Source organism: Lepidochelys olivacea (genome assembly GCF_965140295.1).
Source record: "Lepidochelys olivacea isolate rLepOli2 genome assembly, chromosome: 7".
NCBI lineage: Eukaryota > Metazoa > Chordata > Testudines > Cheloniidae > Lepidochelys > Lepidochelys olivacea.
In genome coordinates, this window is record NC_140417.1 from 97,752,237 (window position 1) to 97,774,206 (window position 21,970).

General features: G+C 38.8%; 1 protein-coding gene across 4 annotated transcripts in view; it reads right to left on the reverse strand.

The window, feature by feature from the left end:
• The window catches only part of INPP5A (inositol polyphosphate-5-phosphatase A), a 426,365-nt gene that overhangs the window by 292,901 nt on the left and 111,494 nt on the right, over positions 1-21,970 (reverse strand). For all 4 annotated transcript variants that reach the window (XM_084635262.1, XM_084635265.1, XM_084635263.1 and 1 more), the window contains exon 2: positions 17,323-17,364. In XM_084635262.1, the coding sequence (XP_084491388.1) occupies positions 17,323-17,364 (42 nt within the window). The remainder of the gene's footprint in view (positions 1-17,322; positions 17,365-21,970) is intronic.

Genomic DNA, 21,970 nt, shown 5'->3' on the forward strand with positions numbered 1-21,970 from the left:
TTTGTGATATCACTATGATGCAGGGGTGGCAGGTTTGCATAATTTTTGGTGGTGCCCAGAACGGATCAAAGTCCCGTCCTCCCGCCACACCAGCCTAAGGCTCTGGAAGGGAGTTCAGGTGTGGGCTCTGGGCTGACGCAGTGGATGGGGTATAGGAGGGGGTGCAGTATTCTTAGCATGTGATAGATTTATACACAAAATAAGTGTTCAGGTAGACACGCCCTTAGGGTTAGTTTTAGAAAATATTCTTAAGCACCTGTCTGTTGTGACATAACCAGGATCTCATATACACCTATTTCTCTCATAGTAACATTCACAGCGTGACTGCTTGCTCTACTTCACAAGCTACAGTCACAGTCACAAACTACACCTAAGATTTCTCTATGAACTAGGAATCTGTCATTTTTCATACACACAAATATGTCTTTGTGCCAAGCAGATAATATTTACAAGCAGGTGAGTTGTAAGTCACAAATGAGGTGGACTGAAAGGAAAATGCATGGAACACCCTGGGAACTGGAATCAGGAGGATTCACATAGCTCTGTCTGGAAACGCTATTTTAGTATTAAAGGCAAACTATTATCAGCTACTGGAAAATACTAAGATACCAATCTTGACTGTACCAACTGTGACCTCAACAGCTAAAAAAACCTAACTCAGGGGTTCTCAAACTGGGGGTCGGGACCCCTCAGGAGGTCGTGAGGTTACTACCTGGGGGGTCATGAACTGTCAGCCTCCACCCCAAACCTCGCTTTGCCTGCAGCATTTATAATGATGTTAAATATATTAAAAAGTGTTTTTCATTAATAAAGGGGGTCACACTCAGAGGCTTGCTATGTGAAAGGGGTCACCAGCACAAAAGTTAGAGAACCACTGACCGAACCACAATTAGAAACTGAAAAATACAGCATAGGAACCACGTAGGAAAATTTCTCATAAAGTCGATATTATCAAAGTACTAACAGCATTTTCAAAATACAAAAAAGCTTATGTTCTTCCACTAGATTAGAAAGCAAGTCATTTTGCTATCAAACCTTTTGCTATCTCAGGAGCAAATCTTTCAGTTAACTAAACTCTTCAGACTTTACATAAGATATCAGTGAAAACAGCAAATCAAATATCAGATATATATTCTCAAAAATACTTTATAATGCCATGAAAGAACCACAGTCTTAAATTATTTCACTTTGTCATCAAAATATTTTCCAAGCAGGTTTGGCAAATCCTTAGAATATCACACTTGTTTCATTAACTTTTTAATATAGGTCAGTTCGCTCACATGATCATAAGAGAAGTAGTAACTGTGCAAACTAAGTTATAGAACTCCTACCAAAAATAAAGTAAAAGTAAATGGGGTGAATTCTGCATATGGTTATACTCTCTACAACCACATTTCAAACCATAGGATTAAAGGTTGTAGAGTCAGAAATATGTCTGTCTATAGCAGCAACCCACACATCTTTCTAGTTTCCTATTGCTACTAATTGTTATTTTTATTTTGCTCTATTGCTATAATCTTGGGGGCTTCCTTTCTAAGAAAAAGAAGGGGAAAAAACACAGCAATGAGGAGATAATTGTATTTATTTTTGGCAGTCCCAAGAACCACAAAGAAAATAAATCAGAGTATGTTTAAAATAGCAAAGCAGCCACAAAGCGGTGCATCTTCTAATTTTAAACCTAACAGGGTAACTCTACAAAGCTATTTTCTCAGAGGGCAGTCAATTAATTTATTGCCCTGTCTTCCCTCTTCTCCCTCTGTCTGCACACTTAGTGCAAAAACATCTCTATGTACAAAGGAGAGAGCTGTGACACATCAACCTCATGTACTTGGTCTCTCGATTGTACCATTCCAGTGCAAAAACATGAAAGCTGGCTTACAAAGCACAGCCTGTTAATCCCCTCCCTTTAAAAAGGACCCAAACGGATGAGAACAGAATGTGGCCTTCTCTCTTTTTCCCTCAGCCAACAAGCCTCCATCTCCACTCCAAACAAATTCTCTCTGGTCAAAGACAGGACCATTGGCTTTCAGGTCTATACCTTCTAGTGGAACCCAGCTGCTTACAAGCAAGACGACCTATGGCCTCTCACCTCTAAAGCAGCAGACCTCACCACTCTCTCACCTGCTTTAAAGGACACCCATAAATAATGCCAGCCCAGATCTCAAACAGTGCGGATTAGATTTTTAAGTTCCTGATGTTTTTCTTTGAGAAAAAAAAAGTCAACCAGACCAGAGGCCTTTCTCCATAGTTCCACCTGCCTTGGACCATGAGTTGCAGCCACCGATTGGGAAATCTTTCATCTATGTGAATTTAGCACTGCAACTCAGGATTCTGGTGCATTCTGCCTTCCTTATAACCATGGGAACTCTATAACCAAGTGTTAACCATTTGCGCAGGAGGGGGAGTAGCACTATGAATGAAAGCAAGCATACAGTCAAATAAAGTAAAAAAATTATCTGAATTCAACTGTACCATAGAATCACTCTGGATAGAAATTCCATACTTGAACAATAAGAGTATAGCAGATGGAATATAATTCTGACCACCTAACCAGGATGATGACAGAGATCATAAAACGCTCAGGGAGATTTGAGAGACTACAAAGGCAGAAAACACAATAAAATAATGACAGGTTTCAGAGTAGCAGCTGTGTTAGTCTGTATTCGCAAAAAGAAAAGGAGTACTTGTGGCACCTTAGAGACTAACAAATTTATTTGAGCATAAGCTTTCGTGAGCTACAGCTCACTTCATCGGATGCTGTAGCTCACGAAAGCTTATGCTCAAATAAATTTGTTAGTCTCTAAGGTGCCACAAGTACTCCTTTTCTTTTTAATAAAATAATGGAGGATTACAACTATCCTTGTATTGACTGGGTATATGTCACCTCAGGAAGGGATCCAGAGATGAAATTCTGGACATACTAAATGGCTGCTTTTTAGAGCAGCTACTCACAGAAACCCACAAGGGGAGAGGTAATTCTTAATTTATTCCTAAATGAAACAGGATCTGGCCCAAGAGATGAATATAGATGAACCACTCTGGAATAGCAACCATAATGTAATTAAATTTAACATCCTTATAGGAGGAAAAATGCCAAAGAAACCCACCACAGTAGCACTTAACTTCAAAAAGAGGAACTACACAAAAATGAGGAAGCTAGTTAAACAGAAATTGAAAGGAACAGTCACAAGGGTGAAATGCTTGCAAGCTGCATGGACACTCTTTGAAAAAAACAGAATAGAGGCTCAAACTAAGTGTATAACCCAACTAAAATGCCTCCATGGCTAAAGAGCAGAGTATTGAAGGTTGTTAGAGCCAAAAAGGCATCCTATAAAGACTGGAATGCAATTCCTACTGAGGAAAAAGGGAAGGTGCATAAATTCTGACAAGTCACATTTAAAAATATGATAAGGCAGGGGAAGAAAGAATTTGAAGTGCAACTAGCTAAAGGCACAAAAACTAATAGCAAAAAATATTTTAAGTAAATCAGAAGCAGGAAGCCTGCCAAACAGGAAATGGGGCCACTGGACAGTGTGAGGGAGTGAGTGAGTGAGTGAGTGAGTGTGTGTGTGTTGGGGGGAGGGCGGGGGCTAGATACACTTACCATTCCTTAAACTTAAAGCCAAAAAACACCCCTTATAAAAACAAAACAGCAACAAAGGAACGAGCTGCAGGAGTAAAAAGAAAATGCAGGCAGAAGTCCAGCAATAGAGTGGGGGCTACCCAGTTTATTGCACCCAATGCAGCATGTGCGATTACCTGCCCTATGGGCAGGTGGCATGTGTGTGCATTTTCGGTGCAAGGAGCTCCTGGCCCTCAGAGACCATATACGGGCTTTGTGACAAGAGTAGTTGAACTGGAGGAGCTAAGGGAGACAGAGAGGTACACAGATGAGACTTTCCGGGGCACAGTAGAACAGTCCCACCCCAAGATCTGACGGGACCTGTGCTATTGAGGAGGATGAAAGTCTCAGGGAAGGAGAACATCCAACTGGAGCAGAGGGAAATGATCCCATAGTTGGGACCCTCCTTCCAGAGGATGTTGTGGTATCCTCTTCCACTGAGGATACCTCTCGTGGGAGGGAACTCCAGTTATTAGGAAGAGACAGGTATTCGTATTGGGTGATTTGATCATTAGAAATGTAGATAGCTGGGTTTGTGATGACCGTGAGAACCGCATGGTGACTTGCCTGCTTGGTGTGAAGGTTGCGGACATCTCGAGACATCTAGATAGACTTATGTGTAGTGCTGGGGAGGAGCTGGTGGTTGTGATACGTGTAGGTACCAATGACATAGGGAAGGACAGGTGAGAGGTCCAGGAGGCTAAATTTAGGCTGCTAGCTAAGACATTGAAGTCCAGGACCTCCATGGCAGCATTCTCTGAAATGCTTCGAGTTTCACGCACAGGGCCAGTTAGACAGGCAGAACTTCAGTGTCTCAATGCGTGGATGAAACGATGGTATAAGGAGTAGGGGTGTAGATTTATTAGGAACTGGGGAAACTTTTGGGAAAGAGTGAGCCTATACAGGAAAGATAGGCTCCACCTAAACCAAAATGGTACCAGATTGCTGGCACTTAAAATTAAAAAGTTCGCAGAGCAGTTTTAAAACAAAGGGCTGGGGGAAAGCCGATAGGTGCAGAGGAGCATGTGGTTCAGACAGAGACATCTCTTAGGAGAAGATTTATTAATGGAAATTCCCTGTGTCCTGCTGAGGAGGAGAGGCTGGAAGATGATAAAATACAGCTAGGATCTGATGAGAAACAGTCAAATGAAAAAAAGTCTCATTCAATTACATCATGTAATGGCAGCTAAAAAGTGACAAGTTTTTTTAAGTGCTTATATACAAATGCTAGAAGTATAAATAATAAGATGGGTGAACTAGAGTGCCTCATATTAAAAGAGGATATTGCTATAACAGGCATCACAGAAACTTGGTGAAATAAGGATAATAAATGGGACGCAGTAATACCAGGGTACAAAATATATCAGAAGGATAGAACAGGTCATGCTGGTGGGGGCGTGGCACTATATGTGAAAGAAAGCATAGAATCAAATAAAGTAAAAATCTTAAACGAACCAAACTGTACCACAGAATCACTATGGACAGTATTCCCATGCTCGAACAATAAGAATAGAGCAGTAGGGATATATACCGACCACCTGACAAGAATGGTGATAGTGACTGTGAAATGATCAGGAAGATTAGACAGGCTATTAAAATAGAAAACTCCATAATAATAGGCAATTTCAACTATCCGCATATTGACTGTGTACATGTAAACTCAGGACAGGTTGCAGAGATGCAGTCAATGAAAGTATCAGGAAACTTTTTTTTGGAGCAGCTAGTCCTGGAACCCACCCCAGAGGAGAGGCAACTCTTGATTTAGTCCTAAGTGGAGCACAGGATCTGGTTCAAGAGGTGAATATAGCTGGACCGCTTGGTTATAGTGACCATAATATAATTAAATTTATCATCCTCGTGGCAGGGAAAACACCACAGCAGCCCAATACTGTAGCATTTCATTTCAGAAAAGGGAACTACACAAAAATGAGGAGGTTAGTTAAACATAAATTAAAAGGTACAGCACCAAAAGTAAAATTCCTGCAAGCTGCATGGAAACTTTTTAAAGACACCATAGAGGCTCAACTTAAATATATACCCCAAATAAAAAAAAAAAAAAAAAGTAAGAGAACCAAAAAAGAGCCACCGTGGCTAAATAACAAAGTAAAAGAAGCAGTGAGAGGCAAAAAGGCATCTTTTAAAAAGATGAAGTTAAATCCTAGTGAGGAAAATAGAAAGAAGCCTAAACTCTGGCAAATAAAGTGTAAAAATATAATTAGGAAGGCCAAAAAAAGAATTTGAAGAACAGCTAGCCAAAGACTCTAAAAGTAATAGCAAAAAACTTTTTAAGTACATCAGAAACAGGAAGCCTACTAAACAACCAGTGGGGTCACTGGACAATCGAGATGCTAAAGGAGCACTCAAGGACGAAAAGGCCATTGAGGAGAAACTAAATGAATTCTTTGCATCGATCTTCACGGTTGAGGATGTGAGGGAGATTCCCAAACCCGAGCCATTCTTTTTAGGTGACAAATCTGAGAAACTGTCCCAGATTGAGGTGTCATTAGAGGAGGTTTTGGAACAAATTGATAAACTACACAGTAATAAGTCACCAGGACCAGATGGTATTCACCCAGGCGTTCTGAAGGAACTCAAATGTGAAATTGCAGAACTACTAACTGTAGTCTGTAACCTATCATTTAAATCAGCTTCTGTACCAAATTACTATAGCTAATGTGACACCAATTTTTAAAAAGGGCCTGTAAGCTTTATTTCCGTACTTGGCAAACTGGTTGAAACGATAATAAAGAACAAAAAACTGTCAGACACACACATACATGAACATAATTTTCTGGGGAAGAGTCAACATGGTTTTCGTGAAGGGAAATCATTCCTCAATCTACTAGAATTCTTTGGGAGGGTCAACAAGTATGTAGACAAGGGGGATCCAGTGGATATAATGTACTTAGATTTTCAGAAAGCTTTTGACAAGGTTCCCCTGCCAAAGGCTCTTAAGCAAAGTAAGCTGTCATGGGATGAGAGGCAAGTTCCTCTCATGGATTGGTGACTGGTTAAAAGATAGGAAACAAAGGGTAGGAATAAATAGTCAGTTCTCAGAAAGGAGAGAGGTAAATAGTGGTGTCCCCCAAGGGTCTCTGCTGGGACCAGTCTTATTCTACATATTCATAAATGATCTGGAAAAAGGGGTAAACAGTAAGGTGGCAAAATTTGCAGATGATACAAGACTACTCAAGGTAGTTAAGTCCCAAGCAGACTGCAAAGAGCTAGCAAAGGATCTCTCAAACTGGGTAACAGGGCAACAAAATGGCAGATGAAATTCAATGTTGACAAATGCAAAGTAATGCACATTGGAAAACATAATCCCAACTATACATATAAAATGATGGGGTCTAAATTAGCTGTTACCACTTAAGAAAGAGATCTTGGAGTCATTGTGGACAGTTCTCTAAAAACATCCACTCAATGTGCAGCAGCAGTCAAAAAATCAAACAATGTTTCGAAGGACTAAGAAAGGGATAGATAAGACAGAAAATATCATATTGCCTCTATATAAATCCATGGTATGCCCACATCTTGAATACTGTGTGCAGATGTGGTTGCCTCATCGCAAAAAAGATATATTGGAATTGGAAAAGGTTCAGAAAAGGGCAACAAAAACGATCAGAGGTATGGAACAGCTTTCATATGAGGAGAGATTAATAAGACTGGGACTTTTCAGCTTGGAAAAGAGATGACTAAGGAGGGATATGATTGAGGTCTATAAAATCATGACTGGTGTGGAGAAAGTAAATAAGGAAGTGTTATTTACTCCTTTTCTCAGAACACAAAAACTAGGGGTCACCAAATGAAATTAATAGGCAGCAGGTTTAAAACAAACAAAAGGAAGCATTTCTTCACACAACACACAGTCAACGTGTGGAACTCTTTGCCAGTGGATGTTGTAAAGGCCAAGACTACAACTGAGTTCAAAAAAGAATAGATAAATTCATCGAGGATAGGTCCATCAATGGCTATTAGCGAGGATGGGCAGAAATGGTATCCCTAGCCTCTGTTTGCCAGAAGCTGGGAATGGTTAACAGAGAATGGATCACTTCATGATTACCTGTTCTGTTCATTCCCTCTGGGGCACCTGACATTGGCCACTATCAGAAGACAGGATATTGGGCTAGATGGACCTTTCGTCTGACCCAGTATGGCCATTCTTATGACAATCAAGGTGCTAAAGGAACACTCAAAGAAGACAAGGCCATTGCAGAGAAGCTAAATGAAATCTTTGCATCAGTCTTCACTGCAGATGATATGAGGAAGATTCCCACACCTGAGCCATTCTTTTTAGGTGACAAATCTGAGGAACTGTCCCAGATTGATAAGCCTTATTTCAGTACCAGGCGAACTGGTTGAACCTATAGTAAAGAACAGAATTTATCAGACACACTGATAAACACAATATCTTGGGGAAGAGTGAACACGGCTTTTGGAATGGGAAATCATGTCTCACTAATTTAAGGGAGTCAACAAGCATGTTGGCAAAGGTGATCCAGTTGATATACTGTACTTGGACTTTCAGAAAGGCTTTGACAAGGTCGCTCATCAATGGTTCTTAAGTGAGCTAAGCAGTCCTGGGTTAAAAGAAGGTCCTCTCATGGATCAGTAACCGATTAAAAAGATAGGAAACAAAGAGTAGGAATAAATGGTCACTTTTCACAATGGACAAAGGTAAACAGCATGGTCCCCCTGTTGTGAGAGAACTGGATTTGACATAACTTGCAGCCATCTTGTGCACTTAGCCCCCGTAAACTGGGAGTGAGAAAACAACAGAGTCAGAAATCTGGCCTTGGCTCAGACAGAACAAAAACACGCTGCAGTTTTACTGACTGGGATAGATAAAGGGAAAGGACAGATTCATGAGAAGGGAAGAAACACAGAGAACTGACCTTGATTCTGTTTGTCTGTGTTTGTAAGGGGTTTTTTGTTTGTTTGTTGTTTATTTTTTTGCTCAAGCTGCTTTCCTGATAAGTAGAATAATGAATTATTATTGGTTGTTGATAGGGAAATCGTTAGCGTATTTGAGGCAATTATGAGTTATGTCTGGAGAAAATCTATAAAGAGTTTAGTTAAAAAGTGTGCTTTGGAGAAGTTTGTATGTTCTATGAATAAGGAGTCACTGACAAATACGCCCCAGCAGCTAGGCAGAAGGCTGGCCACCATAATCCTGTTACTGTCATTTGACACCACCTCAGACTATGGGTAACTACATTTCTTTGGGGTACTCTAGACCAATTGCTATTTTAGATGTGTGTGTTGTACTCAAAAACAAGGATTTTTGGATGAAAGCAGTCTTGGGTGTACCAATCATTTATCATATGGAGGTGCTGTGTCCTCCATTGATTTATTTCCTGACAACACCTGGAAAATAGAGACTAGTTACCACAGCTTTGGGTTCAGATAACCTCAGGTAACACCCTAGGGATCTATACTGGGACCTGTGCTGTTCAATGTCAAAATCTGCAGACAATATACACAATTACTCAAGATAATCAAGTCCAAAGCTGACTGCAAAGAATTATAAAGGGATCTCACTAAACTGGGTGACTTGGCAACAAAACGGCAGAAAAATTTCAATGTTGATAAGTGCGTATTACAGTGCATTGGAAAATATAATGCCAGTCATATATACAAAATGATGGGGTCCAAATTAGCTGTTGCTACTCAAGAAAGATCATGGAATAATTGTAAATAGTTCTCTGAAAACATCTGCTCAATGTGCAGCAGCAATCAAAGAAGTTAACAGAATGTTAGGAACCTTTAGAAAAGGGAGAGAGAATAAAACAGAAAATATCATAATTTTACTATATCAGTGGTTCTCAAACTATGGGGCAGGCCTCCCAAGTGAGGTACAGGAATGTGTCAAGGGAGGCACGACATGGTGCCTCCCCCCCCCCCCTTTTTTTTTTTTTTTTTTTTTTAAAGAGACCTGGCTGTCAGCCCTGGGTGTTGGGGATTCATACAGAAGGGCTGTGCACAACAGGGAGGCGGGGTAAAGAATACAGTTACCCTGGAGCTGATAGCTGGAGCCCGCCACATGGGCTCAGGCTCTCCTTGCCTCCGTTCCTCAATCCCTAACCAGGAGGCAGCCTGGGCTTGAGCTCTCCTTTTCCCCCTCCAATCCCTCAGCAGTAGGCAGCCCAGGCTCGAACTTTTCTCCCCACACCCATTCCCTCACCTGGAGGTGGCAGGGCTCTGTGGTCGCAGCACCAGCACAGAAGTAAGGGTGGCAATGGGACGCTAAGTCTGCTGTGAAAAGTGATATTGACGAATACCACTTTTCACATTGCCACCTTACTTCTGTGCTGCTGCTGGCCCAGTGACACCTTTAGAGCTGGGCACCACGCAAACAGCCGCTGCTCTTCGCTCTGCCTTCAGAGCTGGGTAGCAGTATATGTACTTGGGCGGGGAGGGCATAAAATCACTACACACAGAAAGAAAGAGGGCCTAATCAAATAAGTCTGAGAACCACTGCACTATATAAATCCATGGTCCACCCACCCCTTGAATGTTGCGTGCAGTTCTGTTGGCCCCATCTCAAAAAAGATATATTAGAATTGGAAAAGGTACGGAGAAAGGCAACTAAAATGATTAGAGATACAGAACAGCTTCCAGCTGAGGAAAAATTAAAAATAATGGGACTGTTGAGCTTAGAAAAGAGACAACTAAGGGGGATATCACTTAGGTTTATAAAGTCATGAATTATATGAAGAAAGTGAATATGGAAGGGTTATTTACCTCTTCACATAATACCTGATGAAATGAATAGGCAGCAGGTTTAAAACAAACAAAAGGAAATACTTCGTCGCCCAATGCATAGTCAACCTGTGGAACTCATTCCCATTGTGAAAGCCAAAAGTATAACTGGGTTCAAAAAAGAATTAGATAAGTTTATGGATGATAGGTTCATCAATGGCTATTAGCCAAGATGGTCAGGGATGCAACCCCATAGTCTGGGTGGCCTTAAAACTCCAACTGCCAGAAGTTGGGACTAGATGACAGCAGATGGATCACTAAAAATTGCCTTTTTCTATTCATTCCCTGTGAATCATCTGACATCGGTCACTGTCAAAATACAGGATCTGAGCTGGAGGGACCATTGGTCTGACCCATTCTTATGATTTTATATAATGCTTGGCGTTTCTCTTAAAGCCACCGTTCCTGGAGTTGGATGATTACATACGAATCCTTTCATTAAATATCATGTAAATTTCTAGTCCTCATGGCTGCAGAGGAAAGCTTTGAAAATGTGAAACAAAGGCAAAATAAAAGGGGCAACTCCCGCTCCCAAAAATGTATTAATATTATGAATCCACTATTTTGGGGGCCTGACTCATGGTTTTGAATGCTTGTGGTTATTTAAATAAAATAGTTTTACCAATGTACTTTTATCAATTTGTAAAATGTGAACATCAATATTTAAATCTATTTTTCAAAGAGTACCTTTAAGGAAGACCCTCAGATTGTAGCAATATTCGAAAAGTGAATATTTAGTGGACTGCTGTGTTTCTTTTGCTATTAGTAGTGTAGATAATTTGGAGGTAGGAGAAATACAGTTGTAAAAATACAACAATCTAAGAAATATTACTCTCTTGGGAAAATAAAAATCTTGATAATTAGCCAACAGACAAATTACAAAGTGTCTGATAGTACAATTTATTTATAGGGGCATTAGTAGGCCAAATTTGATCCAAAGTTCACATTTTATTTAAATATTTTTAGAAAACCTATGATCAATATATGTATTTCAAATACTCATTTTTAATTCCAACAGATACCAGGATTAAACAAATAACATTCCTCTGCAATACAGGAAACACAGTATATTGTACTAGTTATGACAAAAATTAAATTGTCAAGAAACTGACTACAAAGGAAAGTGAGTTAACTTTTTACTCTTTTGCACGTCTTGGACAAACAGTATAGTGAAAGGTTTCAGAGTAGCAGCTGTGTTAGTCTGTATCCGCAAAAAGAAAAGGAGTACTTGTGGCACCTTAGAGACTAACACATTTATTTGAGCAAAAGTGAGGATGCATTCAGTGGAATACTTCATCGGATGCATTCAGTGGAAAATACAGTGGGGAGATTTTATATACACAGAGAACATGAAACAATGGGTGTTACCATACACACTGTAACACGAGTGATCAGGTAAGGTAATAGCTCAAATAAATTTGTTAGTCTCTAAAGTGCCACAAGTACTCTTGTTCTTTTTGAATATAATGAAAGTTTATTAGTTCTTGTAAGTTGTTTCATTTTTAATAATTTAAGGTCTCATTTGCAGCATAGGCAAGGGTATTTAAATTTTAATAGATGATAATTAAACTGATATGTTCCTATTAAGTTTTTAATTCTCCAGAGCCTAAGCACATTTTGGGAACCACCATGTTGTAAGTAGTAATAATAATAAATGGGATAGTTTTCCATGCTATTAAAAACTCTTATTAAATCTTAAATTTGCTCGATCTTAAAAATGTTTCTTTTCAAACAGCAAAACACAACATGTGAAAATGTCACTACATCAGCTTGTTATCTGAGATAATTAGAAGGCTGGAGTGATGAAAAATGTTAGAACCAATTATTAAAACTAATAAAAGAAGACAAAACCAGGTTCTGTTTCCATCATGGACACTGCATTCTAGAAATTGATGAAAATAAGACTTGCAATTTCTCTTCTTTTTGTTGAGAACATTTCCACTGCTTACACAAGAAGCACTTAACCTTCAGTTGTCAGAGGTTATGCAAACTGTGTTGACACAACTATATATGCAAAATGAATTCCTCAGAAGGAGTGGAAAAAATTGTGGTTTGTGGTTTATCTGGGCTCCAAGTTTACAAAGAAGTGTTAAAAGCCTGACTCTAAAGTCATTTTCCAGTACTGTTGATTAATATAATCTTGTAGAATATTTCAAAAGCAACCAAACATTTAAAATGAAAAAAAAAAAGTTGAACAGTTGTCATTAATCAATTTATTATCATTTTGCGTGTGCCCAGACACATTTTTATTGCATTAGTGCCTAGATGCCTCAACTAGGCCAATTCCGCTAGGCACTGTACAAACAGTCCCTGCCTCAAAAAGTTTTTTTAGAGCTTCATCATGCTACTTCTCATTATGATTACAAGTGCACCCCAAACAGTAGCCCCACTAAACACAATAAACGTATCACTGTTTAAACAACTGCACTGCACTATTCTTGAGAACACTCTCAGCAGTCTTACCATTCCACTGTAAAAAGAAAAGGAGTACTTGTGGCACCTTACAGACTAACCAATTTATTTGAGCACAAGCTTTCGTGAGCTACAGCTTCTGTGACATTCATGATAAGCAAACAAATTTAGAGAATTTTAGATAAATATGTGGAGGTAGGAGAGATACTACTGTAAAAAAACCCAGCAATCTGTCGAAACAGTTTAGATGTATGTTTTCTTAGAGGAGGAAAATCTGTTTTAAAGGATCTGGAGGCATTTTTTAATTTTTAATTTAATTTAGTTTAGTTTGGACGATGACTGTGGAGGGAATATTATGTGAATATTTATGTAGTTATAAATCCAATATAACACAGAAAGAAAATCCCACTTTTTATAAGACTAATGGTATGCTGCAGGATACTTAAAAACTACTCTTTATTTCAGATATTTAAAGAAACGCTAACTGTGCAAAAACAAAGCTAACAGCACAAGTTATTACACTAAAAACCTCTTACTACAACCTCATCATCTAAATAATTTAGTCTCCGCTACAAGAACCAGATAAAATTTTGATTATCAAGACATAATTTAATTATACAGTAAAATTGGAACAGCAGGGTTGGTTACTTTTAATCATTTAAAATTAGGAAATTCAGCATTGATTTTTCTATTATTTACTTTTTCTACAAGGCCCCTGAATTACTTCTGTTGCCCCAGCAGCTTCCAAAAGCACCTTTCAAGGACACCCCTTTTGGCTTTCACTTGGGAAATTATTCAGTACTTTTAACGTTTTATCAATGCTGCATAAGGCAAGTCTGAAGCAAGAAGCAGGGTGTTTGAAACACCATAAACGCTATCTGCACGTTTAAAAGATGACACCTGGCTGCTGTAACAGATCACATACTTTGTCTTGCTCATTTGCACACTTATTAATGACTGTGCACATATGAAAATGAACAAACCTTATGCTCTTTCTATTACTATACTTAAGAACATGAACTGCTTATCCTTCTTCTCAAGCCAATATGCAAAAAACTATTTTTAATGCTCATATTACGCATCAAGCAAGTAATCAGTAACTCATTTGAATAGAATTTATCCCACTTTCTGAATATGAAAAGAATTTAACAAGGCACAAATTCTAATGAAGACATTTTTCCACTAAGATTAGGATTGAGACTACAATCTGTTTAGGTTCGTATATGACTCCCATCACACAGGCCAGAACAAACCATCAGATACTAAGGACTTTCGATCACTACCATCCTGCTTCCGATTCAAACCACTGACCTGTGCTGAAAGGCTGTCCCACTATCAACTTTTTGAGCCAATCAATCCCATTATATTTCTCCCAGTTTTAAACAAAAGACATGGATTGGCTGAGGTCCTTGAGAGATGTCCATCACTAGTCATCACAAACCAGACCACTCCCTCCTATGGGAGCAACAATGAGGTAGTTATGAAACTTCTTGCTGAGATTTATCCAGTCATTTGGACAGGGCCCTTCCCCAACCACAGCGGACAAAGCACTGGATTTGGCTCCCAAAGCCTGCAGATCTCGGGGAATCAACTGAAACCTAGGGCTATCCACACAAAGACTGTATGCCTCAAAATACCTTTGGGCTCATCATGACAGTATGGCTCCACTGCCTCACTGCTCTTGGAGCACCACCCACCTTATACCGAAGTGTAGGATTTCCACAGCACAGGACGGAAGGAGCACTATAAAAAGGGTAATACAGCCTGATACCCTGTGGGATTGGTTGGGTGTATTGCCATGGCCTGCTCCTACTCCATGAACTCTCCCCTCCCAACCTTCCATGCTATATGAGAAAAATATGTACCTTCCATGAGTCATGTTGGTCAATGTGATTAACTAGTACTGTATTAGGTGGTATAATGGCTCAACAAAAATAGATTTTTTTTCTTGCAGCTAATCACCTGAGTTGTCTGAGGCAAGGATTATTTAAAGGGTTTATACAGGGCCCAGGATCATTGGGACTTCTACGCACTACTGTAATACAGGTAATAGTAATATGGGAAGCCTTTCCAGTCTAGTGGATCCAACTCACTGAAAACCCATTTGAATATATATTTCTGCAAGGGAGCAAACGCTTTAACAATTGACAAATCTTTTCAGTGCTCCTAAATTTCGGCTAATTTACAGTTTATTTGCGAGTCTCGATACTGAATCCTACCTAGGACATTACAAGGGGCATGTGGAACTTATAGATTCCTAGGAGTAAGCCATAGCTATTGAAATATTAAATTGCTAAAGCTCTACATTTATGATTTCAATGGTGGCACTGTTCCTTGTTCAGCAGCCTCCACTTCCAGATATACCTACAAGGTGAGCACACATCTCAAGACTTCACAACAAAAAGGTCCCTTTATAAACCTAAGGATTCTTCACAAGAATTCATATAATCGATGGATAAGATTGCAGTAAATTTGTAAAATTTAGAACTGCTGTCTTCAGTGGCAGATAGGAACGGAATAATAGTAATAAATCATACTAAAGAATGCTTTGCGCTCATCCAGGCTTGGAGATATACTTTAACAGCTGTTACCTCCAATATGGGATGAAGAATGTTGTTTTATTATTGGAGTTTAATATGTAATGCCGTATGTTGAGTAGTTCTAATTTACTTTTGCTGAATATAGTCCAGCAATAAAAATGAGACACTGCTAGAGTCCCTTCCCAAGAACTGTATACAACAATCTGTAGCAAACATACGATGAAATATGTTTACTTAAGAAATAAACAGGTAATATACCAAGGTATTGACTTTACCACAGTATTTACTGAATTCATGCTTTTATGTTTTTGTTTGAGACTGCAAGTTCTCTGGGGAATGGACCCTCCTTATATCTGCATATTTTACTGTGGCACACAGCTTGCAGTGAACAAAAAACTGTATTTCCTGTATAGAAAATATATACCACAATAAGATTTAATCAAATCCACAGTAAATATTAACTTTTAAGGGAAGACCCACTTCCCCTTAGGGCCTTTGAAAATCTTCCTCTAAATAGCCCACTAAGTAGAAAGATACACTGCTTCTCTCCTGTTCCTTCTTCCTTATGCTTATGACTAGAATGAGTAGCACATTTATTCCTGCGAGGGAACACAGCAATGCCTCATTTTTATTGCTGTACTGTATACAACTACATATTCTTAATAGAATAAGGCTAGAAAAGTTCAAGTTTGCCACAGCCACTGAACATTCATGAATGTCTGCCCAGAATATTCAAAGAAAACAGAACATCCAGTCTTAAAATTTTCCAAGTTGGAATGGATAAAGTGTCCCATATTAATTCATGATACAGGTACAGAACATGTATACATTTTCTTGTCTTCAATTTGCAGCTATCGTTACAGTGAATTTTGTGAAGACCTAAAGGACAGCTCTCTGGCCGACTGAAATATTTGGTACTGAAAATGCAACATGTCCACTGCAAATGTCTGATAGTGCGGGTTACGACGATACTTCTGAAAATAAACCTTTCAAGTCAATCTTTGCTAAGAATCTCCATTTTGAATCAAAGCTTTGTGATAAAAGAATTGCCCCATTTCTGGCAAACATCAAAACGGCAATAAAAAATGGACTGAATGTCCTGGCCTCATCCTAAATATTGCATGGTAGAAAACACTAAGGTTTTTTAGTAGTAAATTCTCAGGGTGATACAAGAGACTCATTCAACTGTACACAACAACAGAAGCTCTGCTCTTGGTTGCTATCCTTAAAAATTCAAGATTATGATATATTCTGGTTTATGGAGTGGAATTGAACTTTTTTATATTATGAGGAAAAGAAAGCTTTGAGGTTCTGGCCCTCACAAAATCTGCTAACTCTATGGGTTACAGTACGAACATCAGACAACTTGCAGTAGAATAAAGATCTGTTCCACAAGGGCAAAGTCATAACATTTTACTGGCCAACACAAATGTAAGCCTACAATCTGTAACAGGTTGGTTTTTTTTCTTTCCCGTTTTCACCCAGATATATTCCCTTTTCTGAATCCTTAATGTCCCTCTTCTCAGACTGAGTTAATTCCAAAATAAATGATTCTGTAAAATGTTGAAACTTTTGTTTTTGGAATGGGCAACAGACCAAATGATAGATTATACCCCATCTTCTGTAAAAAATTTGTGGAAACCTTGGCAGATTTCAGAGTTATTTTATGTATGTCATGATACAGACAAGCATCTGAACCCAGAATCTGCCCCAACATAAAATGCCATAAACTGCCTTTCATCATAACAAAACAACTAAGATTAAAAGTTCCCAACCACTTTCTAAAACCAGAGTCACATTTTATTAAATTTTATTATCCATTCAAACATTTTGGCTCATGAGTCTTGTTTTTGCTTTTTAAAGTAAGATGGCTTATGACTATCAGTTTAAAAGAGCAAAAATTCTTTGTATAAAAATGGCTCATTGTTAACTATACTGAACTTATATACATTTTTAGAACTACACGTGGAATCATTCTTACCATACCTGATAAAATTCCCGAAGCCAGTTCTTCTGTAAATTTTCTGGCTGAAAAACAAAATACAAAAACCCATTAAGACGAAGCAAAGCATTTTGTAAAAGAATATCTTAATACCCATTGATTTCCTTAACTGACTCAAATGGAGAGTTTTTTCCCCATTAAAAACAAACAAACTAGCAAGTCCCTCCTAGAACTCTACCACTCAAATCTCCTTTTTCGTTTTGTACCTCTCTTGCCAAAATCATAACCAATGAACAGTGCAAATATGTAAGGTGAAAAAGATCCTGTATAAATGCAGTAAAGGTAATCTAAAACCATTTCATGTCTGACCTCTGCAACACTGTACAAAGTGTTAAGGTAAAATAGTTGAACAGGCTGAAAATATTAATCATAAATCTCAATAATAATATATTTATATATTATTAATATATATATATATAATATAGTTTTTAATGTATGCATTTAAAGTACTTATGAATTAACTGAATGTCAAAAACAATGTAAACTGTTTAAACCTAATCTTTCATACATTTGAGATTATGGCTTCAAGTTACATACACTGAATTATACTGAGATATCTTTTGTAGCACTGACTGAAAAATAACAGCATTCACTTTCTGTGTTTAAAGTTTATTGGAACTCCTTCAAAGATAAACATGTAGAAAGTACGCAGTCTCAGCATAAATGAAAAGATTTGTAGATTGTAACTGTTTCAGGTTTACAGCCTTTTTAGTAAACTCTACCTCTGGCTTTGTTAAGAGTTGAAAAGACGTTCTTTGGGACAGGGACTGTCAGGTTATTCTGTTTGTATAGTGTGTAGCACAAGGAGGCCCAGTCCATGACTGGGGCTCCTAGGCAGTACAATAATACAAATAATACATAATTTAGAAACAGCAGAATGCTGCCCTTTCAAAGAAAAAAGGCAAAAGAGAATTTCTAGATTACCCCTTATTTGTAAGGACATAGCTATTTATGCAAAGCCCTGCCCTTTCAGAAACATGTAACTCTCTGAATAGAACTACGGCAGTACAGTAGTTTACAAATCTGCATGTAGCACCTAGAGAAAGATACAAACCGTTGTTTAATCTTCTGAATCCAGGCTAGACTTGAGTAGGGGCATTTCTTGTAGTATTCTGAAAACACAAGGCAGGCTCCCTAAAATTTTACTGGCAAGAAGTAACATCGTTTGTGTTACACAGAACAGAAGTTAGTGAAGTGAAAAGCCAAAAAGACGTCAATACATGGCTTTTACTTTACCGATAGACATAACACAAAATAATGCTGGTGCTTCTTTCAGATATATAAGAAATTTCTGGTCTGCTGGGTTCTCTCTCAAGTGGTGTTCTTACATAGTTAAATAAAATTAAGATTATTTTATACTTCTTTATTAACTTGCTTATTAAATTAAAACCTCCATATTTCTGCCACAAGTGGCTAAAAACTCTGTATATAATGCAAGAATTGGGGCTGGTCAAACAGACATTTTTCATGAAAATTTTCATACCCCTTTTTTTTTTTTTGCTCAAAATCTCAAATTCAGAAAATTTTCAATCAGCTCAGAAAAATAAGAAGCATTTTTAGCAATTTTTGAAAAACAAACAATTTTTCCTTCTTGCTGAATTGTGACATTTCTATTGAAATTTCAAAATTTGGAGATTTTCAACCAGCTGTAATAGGAACGTTATCTATTCTTTTCTGTCCTTATATAATTTTTTTCAAGTTGACAAAATTACAAAGCAAAAATATGAAGACTTCAAGACCAGGAGCTCACAAAAGGAAAAGAATGCCAGCATGTTCTGTACCGTTCACACTTAGATTATAATCTATCTCCCAACTCTGTCAAAACTGCAATGTAACAGCAGCTACTCCACTTTTTTCATTTTGACTTCAGTAAGACAACTCATTGAGAAAAGATAAGCACAGATATAAGGATCAGGGCCTAAGAACAGTAGTACTGAACAGTTTAAAACAAGGGTTGCTGTGATTTGAGGTCAAAATCTCATCTTCAAAATATAAAGATAAAGTTTAATAAATGTAAGTGATGCTGAATTACAACAAGCTACTGAACAGATTATGATAACTGAAAGATTGGCTAGCATATAAAGGCATAATTTACTTTTGATATTCATAGGAGATTTGCACAGAGATCAGATAGCATTTCATGTGGATTAAGAATGGCACATCATACTAGGATGACTATATGTCACGATTTTACAGGGACAGTCCTGAGTTTGGGGTCTTTTTCTTACATAGGCTCCTATTACCCTGCACCCCCTGTTCCGATTTTTCACACATGCGGTCTACTCACCCTACATCATACTAAATTATACCCTCAATCTATGGAGCATAATTAAAAATGAAATTTCTTTCCACATAGGTTATATCTGCCCTGGCCCACGTACCTGGTTACTTGGACTGTGTACATGTGCACACATGTTCCCCATACCCACACCAAGTGTCCACATATCCTGTGCTGGACATGGGTATAATGCCATGTACATGAGCGTACCCATGTCCAAACTGCCACCATTGTTACACAACGTTAGCACTACAGCTTCAGGGATGGTATCCCCGAGTTCTGAGTGTCACAAGGAGATAGTCTATGAATGACTTTGCTGTGTGTTGTTGGTATTGTCCCTTGCCTAGGCTTCATACATATGTCAATGGCAGTTACTGATCATATCACCCCACTTGCCACACTGAATGGAACACATGGAGCAATGGGATGATGCCATGGTTCTGTTCCTGCTCCTTATCACAGGACAAATGTTTGTTTCTTTAGTTGAGTAGGCGATGGGCAACATGCTGGTGGCATTTGTGCAGAACTTTCTGATCCAACAAAGATGACTGACCTTGAGGGTGAAGGACAATTCATTTAGCTACTATGGTACAGATATGGTTAGTGCTGCTATTGCCACAATATGCCCCTGGGTGGGCCATCATTTCTAGGACAGGAGAACCAGGATGGAGCAGTGGGATCAAATCATTTTGGCAACCTGGGATAATTGTGGCTTCACAATTTCTGAATATGGAAACAGACATTCATCAAGCTGTCTAATGAGCTTGTACCAAACCTCCCATGCCAGAACACTCGATTCAGGGAAATCATACTGGTGCAGAGACAAGTGGCTATTACCCTGTGGAAGCTGTGAACACCAGACTGTAGGTCAATTGCAAACCACTTTGGAATTGGAAAGTCCACTGTTGGGGTTGGGGTTTTGCAGGTTTGCAAGGCAATTAATGTGATCTAACCACAGGTGGTTGCCATTAGAAAAGTTCCAGAAATAATAGCTGGATTTGACAGGATGCAGGTTTCCATATCCCAACACGTTGCCTACCAAAAGGAGCAAGTGAATATGTGAACTGAAAAAGTTACTATTCACTCATTCTGCAAGCCTTAGTGGACCGCAGAGGCAGAGTCATGAATACCAACACAGGAAACACTGATTCATTATGCTAGGGTGCTGAGGAGATCAGGATTGTACTTGCTTCCTTACTCCTATGGGTCTGTGTGTGTGTTTGGGCCAACAGTTATTTTCAGAGACCCCACATCCTAATTTGGCTCATGAAACTACACAAACGTTGATGGGAAAAGGGACTCAATAACAGCTTCCGTAGCTAGGGTCACCAGCCCACCAGGATTCTCCTGTCTCCAGAAATTAAAGATTATGTCCTGTGATGAAACCTCCAAAATTGCCAATCACATCTGTAGCTGCAGAAGGGACATGGAGTGTGCATGTGGTAGGCTGAAATCTTGTTGGTGCTGCCTACACACCTGTCTGGATGTCAATATGGCAAATGCTATTCATAGAATTGTTGCTTGCTGCACACTCCATAACATTCATGAAAATAAAGGGGAGTGCATCTGTACGAAGAGGGCTCAAGACAAGTCTGGTTTACAAACTCTATCCAGGCATCTGGCTCCAATCCACATTCACACTGTTCCTAGTTCCCAGCAGGTAGGTGAAATCAGGGATACCACATCTGCACATATCTTGGCACAGCCAGGAGGCAGAGAATGACATCTACCTGTGCCGAGGGACAACTTCACATCCTGTGCAGCTTCCGGAAAAGCATCAGGGGGAACACTGGCACTTACATGTTGGGTTACATACTTTGTTTCCCCCCCCATAATTGAAGGTCATTAGCCATTCATTCCTGTGACAATTCACACATTATAGACAATTACAACAGGGCACCTCCACTGGGTTAACACCTTTGGGTCAAGCATGTGCGCTGGAGGGTGGCGGCCAAGTTGTAATGCTGTCATTGTGCAATGCTTTTGTCTTAACTGTTCACACTTGTTTACCTGCGTTATCAGGAGCACTCAATTTTTTAACCATTCTTTATGAGCATCACTAACTATACTTAGCAGCTGTTACGGAGCACTAATTAATCTCTATTAAAGTTGAAATTTGTCATGGGTGGGGGGGAATAGCCATTTAATCATTGTGTAGTGGCAGACGTCCGTTTTGTTATTTGAATTGTGCTTCATTTTTCCTGCATGTGAACCAAGCCATCAAAATATCTGTCTACCCATTTTCTATGTTGTTAGTTCTGCTGCGTTTAGAACTAGCAGTGCTTTCTGTAAGCATGTAACATTAACTGTACTTTCCCCCTTCCTGCCATGTAGCCTTGGAAGTTTGGATATGG